This window comes from Limanda limanda, chromosome 1 (assembly GCF_963576545.1).
Source record: "Limanda limanda chromosome 1, fLimLim1.1, whole genome shotgun sequence".
In the NCBI taxonomy this organism is placed as follows: domain Eukaryota; kingdom Metazoa; phylum Chordata; class Actinopteri; order Pleuronectiformes; family Pleuronectidae; genus Limanda; species Limanda limanda.
In genome coordinates this window covers 22,355,800-22,376,398 of record NC_083636.1, presented here as the reverse complement: position 1 = coordinate 22,376,398, position 20,599 = coordinate 22,355,800, and the positions used below count along the sequence as shown (strand labels likewise).

Here is a 20,599-nt window from a genome sequence, read left to right as displayed (position 1 = left end):
CTGTCCCCTGCACCTGGGACTCAGGGGCGGCTCCTGGTACAGGCGAGATAGGCGGTTGCCTAGGGTGAAAAATGCAAGAGGGCGGCACAAGAGACTGAATTATCATTAAGTGACACATGCAATGTAAAACAATATATTAACGTCACACCATCATCCTCTAACCCCGGTGTAACAGGCCATAGTATACCCCCCGGCCGGACTATACCCGGGGTTAAAGTGGCCTAGGCTAGATTATACCCCGGGGTATATTATGGCCTAGGCCAATTTATACCCCTCAGGCCAGATTATACCCCCATGATATCAGTAGTGTTGAATGATATACACAAGAATTACTTAATTTTTCAACATTTTATTGGGGGTTCAGCTTTGACAGGTAAATTAAGGGAGAAAGCTAACTAACTTAAATCTTAAAACTCTAAATTTCTTTTTTGCTGTTGTGTCGGTGATCAAAGGCACGCTTCTGGGGTCTCATTTATAAAAGAGTGCGTAGGATTCATACTAAAAGTGTACGTATGTATAACAGCCGGAAATGGCGTAGGCAAAAGATAATTCTGATTTATAAAACCGTGCGCACGTACACCTGAACGCAATGTTCGCTTTATGAAACACAGTCCACCTGGAAGCGTTCGTAGGTGTCTGTTAGTGAGGTGGAGGTGAAGAGCGACTTTATGGGACAGCAGTGATGTCACTAATAAAGAAAATACACTGAAACTCTGCCGCTGCTGCTGTGGATAACACACTGTGTGAGATCAGACATCACTGAACCCTCGCTTCCTCCTCGTCCTTCCATTCACATGCACACATCGAGCAGATCCCCGCTCCACTGATTCCCTCACATCAGTGGATCCTCACCTCCTCTGGGATATTATTTGGAAAGTTTCTTAATTTGTTGTAAGTGATCTCCAGTGCGCTCTGTGCACTGGGTTCTCTCTGCGCTCTATCCCGTCTCCAAAACGTTCGTACGCATGGGTCAGAGTTTGCGTGGAAATACGCAAATTCTCCCGTCAAGTTTGTTTTTATTAATCCCAACGTTGACGTGAGAGATGGCGTACGCACGTTTCAGGCCCGTTTTGTGCGTACGCAACGGTTATAAATGAGACCCTGGTTCCAATTCCAATTAATGCAGTGTAAATTATCATTAAAATATAAGAGAATATCAAGCCTAGATTTTGAAGATTCAAATTCTTTGATAGCACAATTCAACTACTATGCTACCTGACCTTAGAGCTAAATCAACCACATATCCACCATGTATATTTTTGCCTAGGCCAGTTTATCCCCCGGGGTATACTCTGGCCCGTGCCAAAGTATACCCGGGTTTAATTTGGGCGGGGGTTAATTTGGCCTGTTATACCTGTAACGGCCGCGGCCACACACACACACAGGCTTGCGTAGGTAAGTCACCTGTGAAGACCAGCATCATTTACCCCTGAACCAGCATGGAGAAATGCGCTCCCTGGGCCGCAGGGATGAGCCAGCCCCACGCCACTACGCTGCCACGGGTGGAACCAGGACACCAGTGGACACAGGAGCTGGGTCCGAACTCATCGGTCAGGTTGGCAGGCTGTCGTGTTGGCAGGACTTCAACCACCTATTCATTGCACAATATCGAATAATATCTAAATTTAAAAACAAAAATGAACCATTACCATTTCAAATTAAATATATACAATTTTTTTTAAATTAAATTAGACAAAAAAATTAAATTAAACAAAAAAAAAATTAAAAAAAACTGCGCACGCAATTCCTGCGCAGAAGACCATTGCGCGCGCAGGTTTTTTAAATTTTTAATTAAATTTATCCTTTTTTATATTTAATAAATTTACATAGTGTAATATATTTTGCAATAAATAGGTGATTGAAATCCTGCCAAAAGGACCACTCTACCCACTAGGCCAGGGGTTCCCACACTTTATAGGCTTGTGAGCTACTCTTGAAATGACCAGCTCAACAAGATCTACCCCAGTCCATGCCCAACATAATATATTGCCATCTTTCTGCAGCTGGAACCTGAGAAACGAGAATGCATTACACATGCAGTGTAATTCATTTTGTATTATTATAATTTTGTACTAACAGGAGCAAACTTACGCCAAAGTCATATGGATGATGGGTACCCAGATGTAGCGATGGTGGATACTTGTGTATTCAAAACAAATGAGATGTTAAAAGACCTACCTCGAACATAAGTAACCATCAAGTAGATAAACTACAGGTCTATTAGAAGAATTTAGATAAACCATTAATATGTTTACACCTTAATCATGATATAGCTTAAAACCCCAAAGCAAATAATTAGATCATTTCAAAATGCATCAGTAGACATTCAATTATCTGAAATAGTTTTAATAAAACATGCACTTGTCAAAGTGTAGGTGTGCTATGTCTCGAAAAACAGCTTCGGATTCCTATCACTTGTGCACATGTACCAACTTTCTGGAGGCCAAGTATGAATTACGAAATGTGAGAATGGATTTAAAAAAAAGAACTGTACTTGTGTAACAGTGTATTGTATATAGGTGCATCATTGTCAGCTGTATAGCCAGTCACAGTTTTTAAGTGCAATATTGAATTAGCTTGGACCCCTAAAGAATGTATGTATTTAACTATGAAATGGTCTCAATCTCCTTATTCGCCTTCCTTCAATGTTTCTCCTCCCTCTCCCTCTCTCCCTTTTCCTCTCTCAGCAGCAAAATGACAGGCTGGAGGCGGGATCACATCAGATACCATGCAGCGAATCCAGCCAGAGCAGCAATCCAAGTCGCAAACAGAACCTGTCCCGTTGGGTGTCAGAGGTCGGCCATGGCGGGTTGACTGGCATATGCCGTTTCACTCAACGCTGCTGGATGCACAAAAAGAGAAAAACAAACCTTGACAACAACAACCTCACAACAGTTCCTCAAAGCAGCATGATGCATACAAAGAGAAGTATAGAAACCTACTCATTTTGGCAGCATAGTAGGGACATTTGCTGATGTCACCATCCATGGCTCTGTGGACAGGCAAGCCAGCATCTTAAACATCCTCCTATATATTTTTATTGTTTTTTATGGCTTACAATTTTGTCTGCCTGTGTGTGCATCTATATACAGTCCAAAAGTTATTGTGGATGCATGACAGTTTGCGTGTGTATGTTGGGGGGCGCCAATTTGAAATCTCGCCTATGGTGCCAACATTGCCAGGGCCGGCCCTGCTGGGACTGGATCCACTGGTCCCAGAGCTCTGGACCCTGGAGGTTCTGAGAGGCTGCGGACGCAGATTGTGTTTGTGTTGTTTTTATCTTATTGAAACTTGTAAAAGGTTTAAGTTCTGATGTAAAATTCAACATTTGTAGGAAACTTTTGAGACAAATAATATGAGTGAAAATTGTCAAAATGTCCAGAGCAATAGAATCTATAAAAAAGTTCACCCGAGCACTGACAATTACTTTTGTTAGAAAAAAATAATGAATTTAATCAGTTTGTTGAATTCACCGTTTTAAAATCTTTACCTCCAGATGTTTATATTATTCCACAGATCAATTTCATTATCCTAATGAAGTGTTGTGGAAAACAAAAATCTGGCATTTTTTATTACATCAGTCATACAGACGATGATAATAAACTGTTAATTCATTTATTCTAAAAACCACAAACACACAAACGTTCAAAAATCACATTTTTTATCTTTACAGGAACAAAGCATCAAATTCTGAACCAAAGCTTCACTTCACAAAACAAGACAGAATTTTATAATAATAATAATATAAACAATCATAAATGAATCAGTGTAAAGAGTTTTCAGTGTGTGCTGCTGCCCCCTGCTGGTCGACCCAGCTCCACCAGCATATGAAAATAGTGCACGTCCAGTGAACTATGAAAAACAATGTAATATTGAAAAAGGATCACGTTAAACCCGCAGCTTACGATCAGTGCATCGCTGCTCACATCAAACTTTAATTCATGTGTGAAACAAGAAAAATGTGAAGAAATATAAAAACCGCAGTGAATCACAGGCTCGTGTGGGAGTAAAAAGACATGCACGAGAACTTTACACACGAGGGACTCCAACCCCAAGGTGAAAAGGCCTCGACTGACGATCTGTGTCCGACCCGTGCGTCCACAGCATCCGTGCATCAGCTCCACTTCAGACGCTTCCTGAGTTTCTGCCAATGAAATATTGCTGTTGTTCCTCGTTTCTTCTGAAGTTTCCCTCTGAGGTCATTAAGACAGTTATGATTTTAAAAAGTTCTGATCTCTGGGAATAAAAGTCAGTTATTAAAAACAATGAATCATGAGAAAAGCTTCAGTTCTGAAATTAAAGTCAATCAAAAAAGAAAGTTGTCTATCTGTGGAATAAATAACATGATTCTTTTTAATTTGGCGAATACAAGACAAAAGAATTCTCAGAAAATCTCTCAATTCTAAAGATAAATTTGATGGATTCTGAGAATTGTCATTTGAAGTTTTACCAAATAACATATACAAATATCTGATTATTCAGACATCTGTTTGATGCTAGAAAGTAAAATCTCATGTTTTGGAAAATATGAAAACTGCCGACGAGGTTTGATTCAAAATTTAGAGATTGACATTAGAGAAGAAACTCAAAATTAGATTTTATATAAAGTAAACAATCTCTTCCGGTTCTGAAATACAATTATAAAAATTCAGTTCTATGGACACAAGAAAACATTCTAACCTTTCAGGTCTCACATTTAAATTCAAAGAAATCATAAATCTTTAAGATCATAAAGTAAAATCTGAAGATTTTGCCCAAAGTTTTGAGTCAGAACTCAATAAAAGAAAGTTTAAATATTGATCCGATCTTTGTTTCAGACACAAGATTGAACATGAAGAGAAGCGCTAATAAAACTAATAGCAGACAATGTGACGATATAACAATCAACATATTAATTATGGATTTTTCCATCATGTGCGAGTTGTTTGTTTAAATTCCGTGACAGTGGTAAAATACAAAAAATGTAATATCATTTAAAATCACGGAATATTCATTTCCTGTCTGATTTTAAATGAATCTTCATTTCAAACGTCTTCCACATTACATGAAAAATAAATACAAATCTGTGCTGGAGGATTTTGTTCACATGTCTGTTTCTTCACAGTAATTTAATCAGTGCATCATTCGTGTTGGTTCTTATTCTAGAGAAATAAATAAAGTTACATGAGTGTAAATAAAGGCTCGACTGTGTCTTGACGTCAAACCTCTCAAACCAATCACATTCCACCTGCTCTCAGTTTAACAGGGGTTCTGAACCTCGTCACGTTACTTGTCCTCTGAGCTTCTGTCCTGAGGACTCAGAGCTCCGTGAGTCCGTCCTCCTCACACCTCGTAGTGCAGGTCGTTGAGCTCCAGTCTCGTGTAATGGCGTCTGTCGAAGGACTCCATCGCCTTACGTCCACCGACAGCCAGCGCCAGCGTGAGCACGGCGAGCCCCAGCACCATGAACGCCACCAGGCCGCTCTTCACTGCCCCCCGAGACGCTACCGCATTCCCCCGTCCGGCACCCGAGCTCTGGCCGGCGTCTTTAGGGACGATAATGAGGCTCGCAGCTGGAGACGTCCTCGTGGGGGACGGCTCCGTGGTCGTGGGAGGGCTGGTGGTAGTGGTGGTGGATGTCATAGTGGGAGGAGGGGGGGTTGTGGTGGTGGATGTCATACTGGGAGGAGGGGTGGTAGTGGTGGTGGTCACAATGGGAGGAGGGGGCGTGGTGGTGGTCATAGTGGGAGGGGGGATGGTCATTTCAGTGGTCGGCTCTGGTTGGTTAGCTGCCGTTGCAGCAGGAAGTGATGTCGTGGAGCTCGTAGTCTGAGCCGTCGTCACAGGATGAGCTTTCACTTTCTTTGTTGTTTTATTTTGTTTTCTACTGGTTTTGTTTGTTTTTTTCATGGTGACGTTGTAAACTGTTGTCGTTGTTGATGTAGTTGTTGTTGTTGGTTTAGTTGTTGTTGTTGTTGCTGGTGTAGTTGTCGTCGTTGTTGGCGTGGTTGTCGGTGTTGTTGTTGGTGTAGTTGTCGTCGTTGTGGTTGTCGTTGTTGCTGGTGGTGTAGTTGTCGTCGGTGTGGGTGGTGTAGTTGTTGTCGTTGTTGGTCTAGTTGTTGTGGTGCTGGTGGGGGCTGGAGTTACCACAGGCATGGTGGCTATGATGATGATAGGTGGAGGAGCTGTTGTAGTGGCTGGTGCCTGTGTGGTTGTTGGCGGTGAGGATGTGGTTGTTGTTGTGGTGGGTTGTGTAGTTGTTGTTGTACTTTGTGTGGTAGTGGTGGTTTTAGTCGGAGGTAAAGTCGTGGTGGTGGTTTGTGTTGTGGTTGTCGTCACAGGTCTCACTGTGGTCGGGTGAATCAAACCTGAGAAACAAAGAAGATAGAAACAATAACAACCTAAAGACTCACTAACTCACTAGCTAACTACATAATTAACTAACAAACTAACACAATACCAGCCTATTTGTGGTTAAGTGACTGCGACTAGCTGCCTGTGCGCCCTGGTGACATCACTATGACACGTGCTGCATGCGCTGACCTTTGAAGATGTCGTAGGTGTTGGTGGCGTTCGGAGCTTTGGTTAACGGACAGTCCGTGTCCGACTGACAGTGGAACAGGAAACAGTTTCCTTCTCCGGGGTGTTTGTTCCCACTGAACACGGCCATGTTACACTTTGCTCCTACACACACACACACACACAGAGATACACACAAACACACATTAGAACAATACACCTTTTTTAAAGGTGTAATATATGTTATATATATTTATAATGTTTTACACAGTAGTTCTGTGAGATAGATATTTAATAAGTTTCACATCGTATGAAAGCCTCATCATCACTGGGAGATCTCCAGCAGACTTCACTCGACCTTGGAGCGACCTCCAGGGAGCGTTGTCTCTCACCTGGTTTCACGTCCTCCGAGCAGCAGGCGAGGATACAGTCCCTCTCGGAGCCGTACACGCGAGTGTCCATCACCGTGCCGGCTCTGGTCACGGCCACTCGGACGTTGACTCTGGCGCTCTGGTGCTGTCTGGAGAAACACGTCTCTGGTTCCACAGCCGACACAGGAAGTGATGCCAGCAGCATCATGACGGCGGCGGCGGAGGCGAGCCGCCGGTGTGTCTGCGAGGCTCGACTGGCGTCTGGAAGAAACATGGCGGCTGCAGGTCGACTCTCGGAAACGACTCGGTGTCGACGGAGTTCAGAGATTTACACGAACCTTCGGCAGCAGAAGAAACAGGAAACAGTTCAATTCAACTTACCCTTTGTGACAAACCAGAACGTTTCATGGACAAAACAACACTGGGATTTTCTATACATCATAAAACTATAATAACGTGTGGGACAAAGCACCAGCAGTTCGATGGAAGAAGAATAAGACTTTTACATAACATCTAAGATTGTCTACAATCTGTAAAAACTTCTGCACACGAGTCAGTGAATCGTAAACTTCAAAAGACTTCTGCAAAAGAAAACTGGATCGATTCTGACCAACAAACTCGAATAAAAACTTCTGATTAAACTGAATTAGAGACTCATTATTTCTTTAAAGGTAAAAACAGATCTAACAAGAAATCGTTAAACAACCAATCACAGACTAGATCTGAGTTTTTAAAGGTTAAAAGTTAAATAAAGTTTGAAACTGCAGCTGTTTGTCTTTTTTTAGTGTTTCCACATTAATCTGAGGACGTGATTGGACCTGAAACCTTTGAGTCGTCACTCAACACGTTTCCTCTGCGTCTCAGATCTGAGTACAACAATAGAACAGACGGACAGAAAAAGAAACCGGTCTGAGGTAGAAATAGAAATCTTAAAATGGAACTGGGTCTTTTTTTAGATTCTCCTGAAGTTGAACGAGGTCGGTTGTGATTTTAACGAGTAAATCTGAACATGATTCAATGATTCTTTGGAAACATTTTTAGCAGGAAGTTAAATATTCTCTAAACCACAGTGTTGACTTCTGTAGGTTTGACTCTTCAGGTTTTCAGATCAAAACTTCAAGTCAGAGACTCGGAGACTCACCGGAGAGAAGATTCCTCCATCAGATGCTCGGCAGCTCTGAGGATCCAGAGTCCACAGATCTGGACTTTGACCCGTCTGTTAGAGACAAGACGTGTTATTACATCTTATCTGTGACTGAGGTCTGACACAACAACAACCAGGTCAACAACCTGGTTATTAACCTGGTCATTAACCGGGTTAACAACCAGGTTCACAACCAGATGATTATTAACCAGGTTATTAACCAGGTCATTAACCAGGTCATTAACCTAACATGGTTGATGACCTGGTTAATTACCCGGTTGTGAACCACATGATTATGAACCAGGTCTACAACCGCTTATTAACCTGGTAATTAACCAGGTTAATGACCAGGTTGTTGACCGGTTATATATTTACCTGATCAATAACCTGGTTAATAACCAGGTTATTATGAACCTGGTTAATGACCCGGTTGTTGACCAAATGATTATTAACCAGGTCTACAACCAGGTTATTAATCGGGTTATTAACCAGGTCCAGAACCAGGATCGCCCCCTGGTGGCTAACTGCAGTATCAGTCGTAAACCTCCTCCATGTTAGAAGATGGGACATGGACCAGTAGATGATAAATAAATGTTTGTAAAAATGTTTCAGTTATTTTCTGTGATGTTTGTTTACGTTTCTGATCAGTTTGGTTCTATTTGTTATTTGATGATATACAAACAGGCGGAGACGTGATGATTGACAGCTGCTTAGTTAAGGTATGATGTCATTCATATTTATAAATGATAAATTAAAGATTAAAGTTTGTAAAATCTGTGAGAATCATCAGTTTAAATAAGGCAGAATAACCTCAGGCGAAGAGAACGTTCAGGTCAGCGAACACCAGGCGAAGACGTGTCGGTCAAAGTGAAGGAACCTGGGCGAACACCGGCGAACAGGCGTCGCGCCGGAGCGCAGAGGCCGCGAACTCAGGTCGCCTCTGAGGCTCATAGCCCCGCTAGCTGGTTAGCTTCTGAGGCTAATGGGACCTGGACAAAGCCAACAAATCCCGTTTAATGAAAGAGTGGTAATGTGCATCGATATCTCAATGCTACCAAAGATAAAGCATTTAATTAAGTTAACGTAGCCTCTTAGCTTAATGCTACAATGCTAAAGGGTCTAAATGCGTTAACGTAGCCTGTTAGCCGAATGCTACGAACGCTTAAGAGTTTCAATGTGTTAACGTAGCCTGTTAGCTCGATGCTAGCACCCGTCTTTGTGTAACAGTTCGCCGCTGGTTTGTTGCACCTGCCGCGCGAACATGTCATCACACTGAGCCGGGACGGTTTATTTAACCCGGGTTGTAATGAGCTCTAACCCGGGTTTAATTTACCTCTAACCCGGGTCTCCATCACGTCTCCATCATTCGTACCTTTCTTTTCACCGAGGACGTAGATCAGCGCGACGCCGCATCCGTGACTCCTGCGTCGGTCAGAGCTCAGAGGAAGAGTCGGTGTGTGGAGCTGGATCCTGGCGCTGCGACCCGGTTCAGACCCGGTTCACTCCCGGTCCGAGGCGGGGAGCAGGCTGCAGCGACCCGGGAGACATGTCGTCGTCCAATTCACACAAATGTTCATTAAAGCTTCATGAGAAGAATCCGAGTTTCTGTTTGGTTCAAATCCACAAATGTTCTGCTGCTCTAGAGATGAGGTGATGAAAAGGAGTTGATGAAGAGGAGGAGGAGGTGATGAAGAGGAGGAGGAGGATGAAGATGAAGAACATGAAGCTGTGACCCACTTCAGTCTTTGTCCTCCAGAGGAAGCTCCACAAACACAGAAAAACCAATATCACTATCACTAATATATTATATATCTAAAATAAAATCGGTTATCATCACTTCACATCTTTTTCACAGGAAACACAATTATTATGTGTTTAAATGTATTAAATCTCTGCAGGCACAAGGAATATACATGTATGATTATAATATATATATATATATATATATATATATATCAAGGAAATATTTTACTGGGGAATCATTGGAATAAATTTATAGAAAATCTCAAGTAATGTCCAGAATAACAACCACTAACACCCTGTGGTCACCTGGGGGCGCTGTGGGTCGATGTGTTAGTGGGAGACTTATTGCATTTCTAATTTTTCAAACTTTGATAAATACTTTCACAAATCCAGCATTTCATTTTGGTCTTTTGAGAAACACTTTCCTTCTGCTATAATATACTAAATATTCCCCAGTTTGTCCATTTGTTCAGGATTTTAGAGCTTTAAAAGTAAAATTATGCATTTGTCAACCTTAAAAACGTTATTAGCTGTAATATCTTAGTCAAATTATGGAACTATAATTTAAATAAGTATAATTATTGAATAAGTGTGTGTCCAGAAAATAGAAGAGGGAGAGAGAGAGAACTGTCTATCACCTTTGCGTTTAATATAACTTTAGGAGGTTTCTGGTATAACGGCAGTATTTCATTGTATAAAACTATATACTCTTATAAATACCAGTACTACACCGTATGAAGCCCCATCTACCACTCTAGCAAATATTTCACAATAAAAAGCATTTAAAAACAAAAGAATGGATTCACTCAGCAGAAACACCCGAGAGCTTTTATTTTGAAACGTGTCCGACAGTTAAAGAACAGATAAACATAGAAACTGTGTTTTGAGAGACGTTGAATCTCGAGAAGAGCAGAACAGCTTCTGAAAGCTCAGATTTTACAGCTCGTCACTGAAGCTCTGAACATGAAATCATGTTTCAGCTCTTTGTGTAAAATATCACGAGTGTGAACATTGAACTAGAGACGAATCACAGGTTCAAGGTTTGTCAGTTAAAGACATTTTCAAAAGATTCACACAAATTATAGAAACAAAGTATATATTGATAAACAATTGTTTACATTACATGAGGTCATGTGATCAGTGACACAATGAAGAAGTCACAGTTAAAGAATCTGGATCGATAATCACAAGCAGCGTCGACGCTCTGACGAGTTTCAACCTGAACACCGACTTCTTATTGGGGCAGAAATGAGCTTCCATACGTTTCTGTCCTCGTGGATTCAAACTTCTTCAGAAACATATTTGTTTGTCCAGAGACTCGATCACATGACTTCATGGTCGACTTTGTCCCGACTGTCCCACATCAACAAGTCCTCATTCAGTATCGCACATCTCCACGTCCTCCTGATGTCCTTGCACCGCTGCCGCCTTCTTCTTCTTCTTCTTGTTCTTGTTCTTCTTCTGTGTCGGAGCTGAAGACGAGTCGGGCTTCTTCTCCTGTGGTGGAGCTGCTGCTGCCACTGAGGACGACACAGGAGTGAATGTGGATCACGATTCACGATTCCTCACATGTAGATGTGTGATCTCTTACCTTCCATGGAGGCCTTCTCCTGCTGCATGTGCATCAGCTGTTTGAGCAGCTTCCGTTTCTTCTTCCCCGACAGAGTGATGTTCGCCCTCGGACTGGAGCTGAAACCATGTGACAGGAATCAAACCAGGGACCCAGGATCAGAATCAATCATCCATTAATAATCATCTCATCAATACATCTGATCACACACATGGAAAGTAGTTTAACCTTTTATAGTAGTATTTATATTATATTTAAGAGTCAAACTAAGTCCCTGGTTCTCTCACTTCCTCTTCTTCAGGTGATGGATGGTGATCAAACCCGAGTCGACCACGGCGCCGACGATCTGACGCTTCTTCTTCTTCTCTCGACCCAAAACCCGCCGCCGCTTGAAAAGATTCCGACCGAGTTCCTGCAAAACACAGGAAGTACTGTAACTACATGAAGTACTGCAACTACATGAAGTAGTGTTACTACATGAAGTACTACAACTACATGACGTACTGTTACTACATGAAGTACTGTTACTACATACAGTATTGTAATTACATAAAGAACTGTAACTACATGAAGTACTACAACTACATGAAGTACTGTAACTACATGAAGTACTACAACTACATGAAGTACTGTAACTACACGAAGTACTACAACTACATGATGTACTGTTACTACATGAAGTACTAAAACTACATGAAGCACTGTTACTACATGAAGTTCTAGCCTACAACTACTTGAAGCACTGTTACTATATGAAGCACTGGCCTACAACTACATGAAGCACTGTAACTACATGAAGTACTACAACTACATGAAGTACTACAACTACATGAAGTACTACAACTTAATGAAGTACTGTTACAGTGGTACTGTAACTACAGTAACTATGCTACACAGTGTACATTATCAGTATGATTAACTCACAGTACATGTTTACACAACATAGTATAATCTCATAGTACATGTACATGTATATATTACATAGTATAATCTCACAGTACATGTACATGTATATATAGACTCACGGTCTTCGGTCTGTTGATTTTTCCTCCGGACGTCATTTTGTTTCTCACGTGGAGCTTCTTCTTCTGCGCTTTAAATTAACCATACACTTCCGGGTTCTTTACCACAGCCATCTTCTTCTTCGCCTGTTCACGGTAGGACACTGACGTTCGGCAGCATGAGCGCCACCTGCCGCGGTGAAGAGAGAACTACAACAACCGTGTTTTCACACAGATCGTCTGTGTTTCAACTGGACATTTATTGATGGTTTCTAGTTTCCAGAGAGAACTGTTCATGAGACAAAGTATTCAGATTTAAATAAGAACAAAAGAGATGTTTCGCTCAGAGTCACAGGGAGTGTTGATGGTTTCTGTCAGCGGATAACATCTGTCTCTGAACATCTGGATCAGATCCATCTGAGAGGATCAGTGTCCAGCAGCAGCAGCATCATCATCATCATCATCATCATCATCATCATCATCATCATCATCATCATCATCATCATCATCATCATCATCATCATCATCATCATCATCATCATCATCATCATCATCATCATCATCATCATCATCATCATCATCATCATCATCATCATCATCATCATCATCATCATCATCATCATCATCATCATCATCATCATCAGTTCACATTCAGTTGTGTCCATAAAGAGACTCAACTTTGTAATTGGTTCATTTTTTCCCTGGTCCAGATTAACGTCGTCCAACTGGAGCTTCAGATCAAACTGGATCCATGAATCTGAGCAGATTCCACAGAGACTTTAACGATCTCTGACACAACATGAGCTGACTCACATTCGTTTAGTTGCTCTGAAGGTCTGGGATCAGTTTTACATGTCGGTTTTCTTTCTGCTGATTATTCGTCTGCTTTGATTCGACTGTTGGACGAGTTCCAAGCTTTGATTTCGATCCAGAAACGGATCCAAACTTTCTTATCTTTCTTTAACCCCGCTGCTCTAAGGAACGATACAGGAAATTGTTCCTCCCAACCGCAATAAGACTGTACAACTCATCTCCCTCTGTCAGAGCCACCATCACAGAACTGCACTAAATATACCTGTCTCCTTGCACTGTGTACCCTGTACAACACTCCGCTCCATATACACTTACTTCACATCATATGTGATATGTGTTAATATAAACCATATTGATATTATATATAATTTTATACAATAATATTGTCTTTTGCACACTCTGTCTACATATTCTTACACTCATAGTATATTATATTATCTATTGTATAGTCAAATACTTATATTTATACCTCTACTATATATCATATATTATATCATATACTCTCTGTATATTCGTTGTATATATAAGTCTATATACACATATTTATACATGTGTACATGTTATAATTATAATAATAATTATTATATTACTACTATTATTATTATATATACTGTTGCTGCCATTATTACTATATACTGCTGTTATATTGGTATAATTACTATCATATATAAATATATATTATGTTATTTTATACACTATACTATATATACTGTACTATTTTTATATACTGTCTAACAATAACATTACCATCATATCATCAGTACTATTACAATCATCTTGCCACTGCTCCTTATCTACCTATTTATCTTGTGTTTCTTTTTTTTTATTCTTTCTACCTCAATATTTTTTATTTTATTGTATTGTATTGTATTTTATTGTATTCAAATATACCGGCTGCTATGACGACTTAATTTCCCTTCGGAGATGAATAAAGTACTCTATCTATCTATCTATCTATCTATCTATCTATCTATCTATCTATCTATCTATCTATCTATCTATCTATCTATCTATCTATCTATCTATCTATCTATCTATCTATCTATCTATCTATCTATCTATCTATCTATCTATCTATCTATCTATCTATCTATCTATCTATCTATCTATCTATCTATCTATCTATCTATCTATCTATCTATCTATCTATCTATCTATCTTAACAGCTTCTCTCATCTGAACGAGAAAAGGTTTCAGATTCTCTGACTCGGCTGCTGACAAATCTGCCTCCAAACGAAAACATTGATCCACAAAGTTCTTCACTTTCTCAGGAGCTTCCATTTTGTTCTTTGAAAACTTATTGAAACATTTCATTCAAAACCAGAAGATGTGGATGAGGTTCAGAGTTCAGAGCTACGGCCTTTGAGCTTCAGGCTGATGGAGACGTAACTCCACAGATCATCTTGCTCATTGTCTGCTTGATTCATTATTTACTGATTTTGTTTATGACATCTTCATTTTTGTTTTGTTTTTGAATCAAAAGCTGTTTTGAGTTTATTGTTACATAAAACAGAAAATCTGCTTCAAGAAAAAGTCTGATTCATTTTACTTGAAAATATATATATACGAAGACTGAGAATTTATTTATAATTTATGTTAATCAACTTTTAAAATATCATGTAAAACTTATGAGGAGCATAGAACCCCGGGGAACACGAACACCACATTCACGTGTCGTCCCTCGGTGGCAGAACATAAAGAACATGAGTAAAGTTCCCATCACTTGTTTTATATGAGTTATTTGACATTGAAGACACAGAGACGGAGAAGCTTCTGTCAAATGTTTAATCCGTTCAGTACAGGATGTTCATCTCAGTGCAAGTGCCACAAACAACAATATCCAGCCGTGTTTGTTTATGTACAAATCTGAACTTTGGCGTTGAGAAGCAGAGCGAGTCGTGGAGGAAACAGACGCTGACGGCAGCGAGACAACAAACACAACATGTGAACAACATGTGAACAACATGTGAACAAGATGTGGAGAACATGTGAAGAACATGTGAAAAACATGTGAACAACAGCAGCAAAGAAACAAACGTCTGAATAGAGCGAAGAACAAAAGAAACACAGAAGACGACCGTTGTTTTTTCTTCATTTCAATCAACCACAAAAACAATGAACATGGTTTATATATTTATATTTTTATATCTAAAGTGCATTATGGTACAAAAATATAGAGGGACAGCAGCACCTCGATACATTTACAAAATAAATACACCATTCAGACAAAATAAATTACCGCAAAAAAATCGGACATAATTGGAATAAAAAAGAGAAAAGCGAGGATTCACAAAGATTAAAATCTGTCGCCCCACAGAGCATCAATACGTTTTTTTTTAATCATATTTTGCTATGTATTCTGAGATATTTAGAATATTTACAGACAATAAATATTTTACAATTTCTTTCCAAACAATCCCGATTACAGACGAATGTAACACGAGTGTTTAGGAGTCGACTCTCCGTACCTTTCTGAAACAAAAGAAAACACAAAAGACAAATGAGTTTAAAATCAGACAAATGTGAAGAAACATCCGTTTTTTATTTAATAAGTAAAACACTGAATTATCATGAAGATTTATAGTGTTTTAAATTATTCGATTTTTATTCAATTAATTTCTTTGATCAGTTTAATTTGAGTCAGCAGATTGTATTTTTTAATTTACGTTTGACTCACGAGGGAGAAGGACCCCAACGTTTTCAGTTTCTTTTGTCAAATTTATTTTCTAAAAATAAAATGTAATTTTGAACCTGTGTCCAAGTCTGTGATGTCCCTGCTCAGCCCCCGGGGGCAGCAATGAGCGACTAGTGAGTCACTAGTGAGAAGAATAAACTGAGATCCATTGTTTAAGTTTTGTTACTTTTTCTTGATTATTCTGAACCGGATGTAAATCTTCTGATTTAAATATGTTTGGTTCATTTGAACATTGAAAAAACATTTTACACAGAAAGTAAACGAAGAAGAGCTGAACTCACCTTCGTCAGTGTGACAGCGTTTTGAGCAGCGCCCCCTGCAGGCCGAGCAGAGACCTCCACGCCTCCTCCCTGCGGCCTACCGAGCGCACCCTCCTCTTCCTCTTCTCTCCATCCCTCCTCTTCCCCGCTCTGCCCTTCTTCTTCTTCTTGCCGGGAGACTTGAACGTGGGCGACTTGTTGGTTTCCTGCGGCAGGTTGGTTCCCTCCTCGTCCTCCAGGCTGAAGACCACCGGAAGGTTCTTGGTTCCTCCGGTGGGTTTGGAGTGCATCGTGCTGCCGGTGGTGCTGAGGTCCAGGCCCAGGCTGAGGCCCGGCAGCCCCCCGCCCGGCAGCCCTCCGCCGGCCCCGCTGCTGCCCGCCCCTGCCCCGGTGGTCCGGACCGGGAGGTCCCGGACCTCGGCCGTGTGGACCTCGTCCAGGAGCTCCTGCAGCCACATGCGGCGCTTGAAGTCCTGGAGGGCGCGACCTTTGTCGTGCATCAGCTGAGCGTGAGTGACCGAGCGTTTCCTGCAGAGACAGAGAGGACAACGAGACTCAGTCAGTGTACTGTGGGAGGACAAGTAGACTAACAAGTACATCAACAAGTAGACTCACAAGTACACTAACAAGTACAGTAACAAGCACATCAACAAGTACACTAACAAGTACAGTAATAAGCACATCAACAAGTACACTAACAAGTACACTCACAAGTACATTCTGCAGAGAGAGAGGACACGAGACTCAGTTAAAAGAACACTAACAACTACATGTTGAGACAAAGTGTGGATATAGAAATATTTCGGCATGAGAAAAAAACTAATAATAAAGCCACAAAATAATTGTCTTTGTTACTAAACGTTGAACCAACAGTTTTTAAAGTTTCTAAGTTTATCACATTTATCTGCTGAGTTTTTAAATCCAATAAAAGTTATTTAAATATTATCATCCTGTATTTAAATCCTGTATTTAGAAACGAGTCAATAAGACAAAAGTCCGAAAAGGCATTTCTGTCACATGAATCAGATGTTAAACATTAAAATGACCTGAACAGACACACACAAATACACACACACACACCGAGAACTCTAGATGATTTACAGACAGAGTTCAGGTGTTTCACCAGCAGGGGGCAGGATAAGCAAAGGAACAAGTCTTGGTGATCTCTAGGTGGCACTGTGGTTCAGGGGATTTGAACTCGTGACTCCTGGTCCACAGACCTGAGCTTTAACTTCATCTCTCCATCCTTCTGTCCTGTTTGGTCCTGTTTGGTCCTGATTGGTCCGGATCGGTTCTGTTTGGTCCTGATTGGTCCTGATCGGTTCTGTTTGGTCTTGTTCGGTCCTGATTGGTCCTGATTGGTCCTGATCGGTCCTGTTTGGTCCTGTTTAGTCCTGATAGGTCCTGTTTGGTCCTGATCGGTTCTGTTTGGTACTGTTTGGTCCTGATTGGTCCTGATTGGTTCTTTTTGGTCCTGTTTGATCCTGTTTGGTCCTGTTTGGTCCTGATTTGTCCTGATTGGTCCTGTTTGTACTGATCAGTCCTGATCGGTCCTGATCGGTCCTGTTTGGTCCTGTTTGGTCCTGATTTGTCCTGATTGGTCCTGTTCGTACTGATAAGTCCTGTTTGGTCCTGTTTGGTCCTGTTTGGTCCTGTTCGGTCCTGTTTGGTCCTGATTGGTCCTGTTTGGTCCTGTTTGGTCCTGATCGGTCCTGTTCGGTTCTGTTTGGTCCTGTTTGGTCCTGTTTGATCCTGATCAGTTCTGTTTGGTCCCGTTCGGTCCTGATTGGTCCTGTTTGGTCCGGATTGGTCCTGTTTGATCCTGTTTGGTCCTGTTGGTCCAATTTGGTCCAGTTTGGTCCTGTCTGGTCAGAGGTTCTGCAGTAGTGAACAATCTGAGCTTTGCTTTGCTGAGGTGTCATTTTACTCAGAATCTGAAATCTTAGAAAAACACGAGTCCGCTGCTCGAGGCCTGAGAACGAGGGAGACACACCTCGAGTGTCTGAGCACACAAACACACACACACACACACACACACACACACACACACACACACACACACACACACACACACACACACACACACACACACACACACACACACACAAAGACACACAGACAGACACACACACACTGGCTCAGCTGTCACACTTTCCCATGATGCACTCCATGAAGTTGCAGGCTTTTACTTTAGATACAGAGTTTTTCTGCTGAATCAGAACAAACGTTTCCTGTGAATCAGTTTGAAGACGAGTCTGAGATCGAACCCTGATTCTCTCTCTGCAGGAGACCAGCGGAGGAAGGAGAACGTTTCCCTGAAGGCCAACGGCTCAAGCCTGATCCAGATTCTTCCACTTCTCTCGTCTTTTTTTAGGTAAAAATCTTAAACATTTTTTAGGTTTGGAAAAATCAAAAAGAAAAAAAACAGAATCTGAAAATCCTGAAACAAACGTTTGAGTTGAAGATCGGACTTTTTAAAATTAACTTTAAATACAACGTCCTGTGTTTTAGTTTCTTCTGTTGAAAAGAAAGACTTTTTAAAAATCATCTGCAAATTATATCAAATTTCTTATGATCAATAAAAACAACGTAAAACCAATAGTCAGTTTTTTGTGATTCAAAGAAGAAAAGCAGCAAATTCTCCGAAACTAAAGTTTGATGTTTTTCTTTAAAAACGATTCACAAATGTTAAAAGTCAGAAACTTTCATCATCTAAATAATTACTCGACTGTTTGCTTCAGATTTGAAGATTTTAATGAAACTCAAACACGTGTTGATTTGAAACCTGTGACATCACCTTTGTTTCCAAAGCAAAACTTTATAAATCTAATTTCATCAGATTCCGACTTTTTCTAATCAAACAGATGATAGAAGGTCAAAGGTCACGAGCGTTTACTTTCCTCTCAGGCGCGTTGACCCTCGTCCTGAAATCACAGGACGGCTGTAGGTCGACTTTTCCCCCCCGACACGAGCAGAGCAGGCCCCACACACACACACACAAACACACACACACACACACACACACACACACACACACACACACACACACACACACACACACACACACACACACACACACACACACACACACACACACACACACACACACACAAACTCCTGTGAGTGGAAACTGCTGGAACCCGTTAACGTTCACGTAAACCTGGACGACACTTTAAAAACTCAACACTCGTCCTTCAGCAAAAACTTTAAACTACAACTGCTGCCACTGAAATGCATTTCAGATGTGACCCCCCACCACACACACACACACACCCACACACCTCCTGTTTAATTCCCTCTCCCTCGCTGATTAGATCCAAAAGCTTCTCAGAGATCGGATCTCCGAGGGAACCGTTCCCCGTGTGTTTGATGTTCTGGCTCCTGGACCTGAAGGAACTTTATTCTGTTTGGCATCAGGCTCGGCGGCAGCAGCACATTTGCTTTGGTCCCAGGCCGAGTCAAACATCAACATTATTTATTTCTCTGGTAAAGACTCATAGTGTTTGTCTGAGGACGGACAGCCGGACGGGGTGGGGGGGACAGGGGTGCGTCCAGGGGGGGGCATGCACACTGAGGTAAACACACAGGAAGCAAACAGCTGGACACATTTTCCAGCCGCTGCTCGCCCACCGTGCAGGAGCGAGGGGGGGGGGGGGGGCAGCAACACATGAAAAGACAGATCATCCACTCGGCTCTGAGTTTGAACAAATGAAATCCAGACTCACATTCTGCTGCTCAGGGCATCGATGGGACGTCCGAAGTGCGGCACCGGGGAGCAGAGCAGGAAGAGAGCGAAGCACCACTGCTGCAGGAGCTTCCTGGAGCAGAACATCTCTGAGGAGAAACACAAGCTTCAACAACAATCCTTCTCACAGGAGGAGAGCAGCAGGGACACGTACTGTCCCTCAGTTTGTCCCAGATCGCAAAGATCAAAACATTTATTCACTGTCCTTTTGCAAATGTTCCACACAGAAAATCCAGGTGTGGACGAGGAAACAAAAATCCCACGAGCCCGAACGCATCCAGAGCTTTTTCTTTAAGTTCCTCAGAAGATAATTCCTGAGTGAGAGCGTCCCGTGCAGGAGGTGATGTCACTGCAGGAGGCTGCAGGGCTTCTGATGGAGACGTCTGCTGAGATGTGAGCAGGTCTGAGAAGGGAAGAGGAGGACTGGGGAGCAGAGGACGGCCTCCGCCAGGCTCTGCCCACATCAGGGGAGTGAGGAGGCAGGAAGGTGGCGCTAGAGCAGCGCCTGCAGCTCCACCACAGAGCACACCATGAAGGAGAGAACCTGGACTGTCAACCTCTATCTCCACCTCACTGACTCAAATAACGAAACTTCTGAAATGTGGAAACACAACACGACAACTTTTCTTTTACTTTGAAGTTTGAGCTGCGTTTTGTCAGTGAAAGTTTCAGGTGAAAAGATCTAGAGGTAGAAATTTTAAATGAAATAATCCTTCTGTGTTTAATCTAAATTGTACAAATTGTTGTTTTCTTTATCCA

At 41.5% G+C, this 20,599-nt stretch overlaps 3 protein-coding genes across 3 annotated transcripts; all 3 read right to left on the bottom strand.

The window, feature by feature from the left end:
- Positions 1-5,322: 5,322 nt before the first annotated feature.
- On the bottom strand, positions 5,323-7,077 carry mansc1 (MANSC domain containing 1). The gene is made up of 3 exons (XM_061069454.1): positions 6,891-7,077; positions 6,523-6,663; positions 5,323-6,347 (listed from the first exon to the last, which is right to left on the bottom strand). Exons 1-3 carry the CDS (start codon positions 7,075-7,077, stop codon positions 5,323-5,325), a joined length of 1,353 nt encoding a protein of 450 aa, XP_060925437.1.
- A 3,493-nt stretch (positions 7,078-10,570) lies between these two features.
- Positions 10,571-12,454, bottom strand: c1h11orf98 (chromosome 1 C11orf98 homolog). Its single transcript, XM_061072423.1, has 4 exons — positions 12,352-12,454; positions 11,614-11,738; positions 11,348-11,445; positions 10,571-11,276 (listed from the first exon to the last, which is right to left on the bottom strand). Exons 1-4 carry the CDS (start codon positions 12,385-12,387, stop codon positions 11,131-11,133), a joined length of 405 nt encoding a protein of 134 aa, XP_060928406.1. The 5' UTR covers positions 12,388-12,454; the 3' UTR covers positions 10,571-11,130.
- A 3,667-nt stretch (positions 12,455-16,121) lies between these two features.
- pthlha (parathyroid hormone-like hormone a) lies at positions 16,122-19,927 on the bottom strand. Its single transcript, XM_061069333.1, has 2 exons — positions 19,821-19,927; positions 16,122-16,623 (listed from the first exon to the last, which is right to left on the bottom strand). The coding sequence occupies exons 1-2, from the start codon at positions 19,925-19,927 to the stop codon at positions 16,122-16,124; spliced, it is 609 nt and encodes a 202-aa protein (XP_060925316.1).
- Positions 19,928-20,599: the final 672 nt, after the last annotated feature.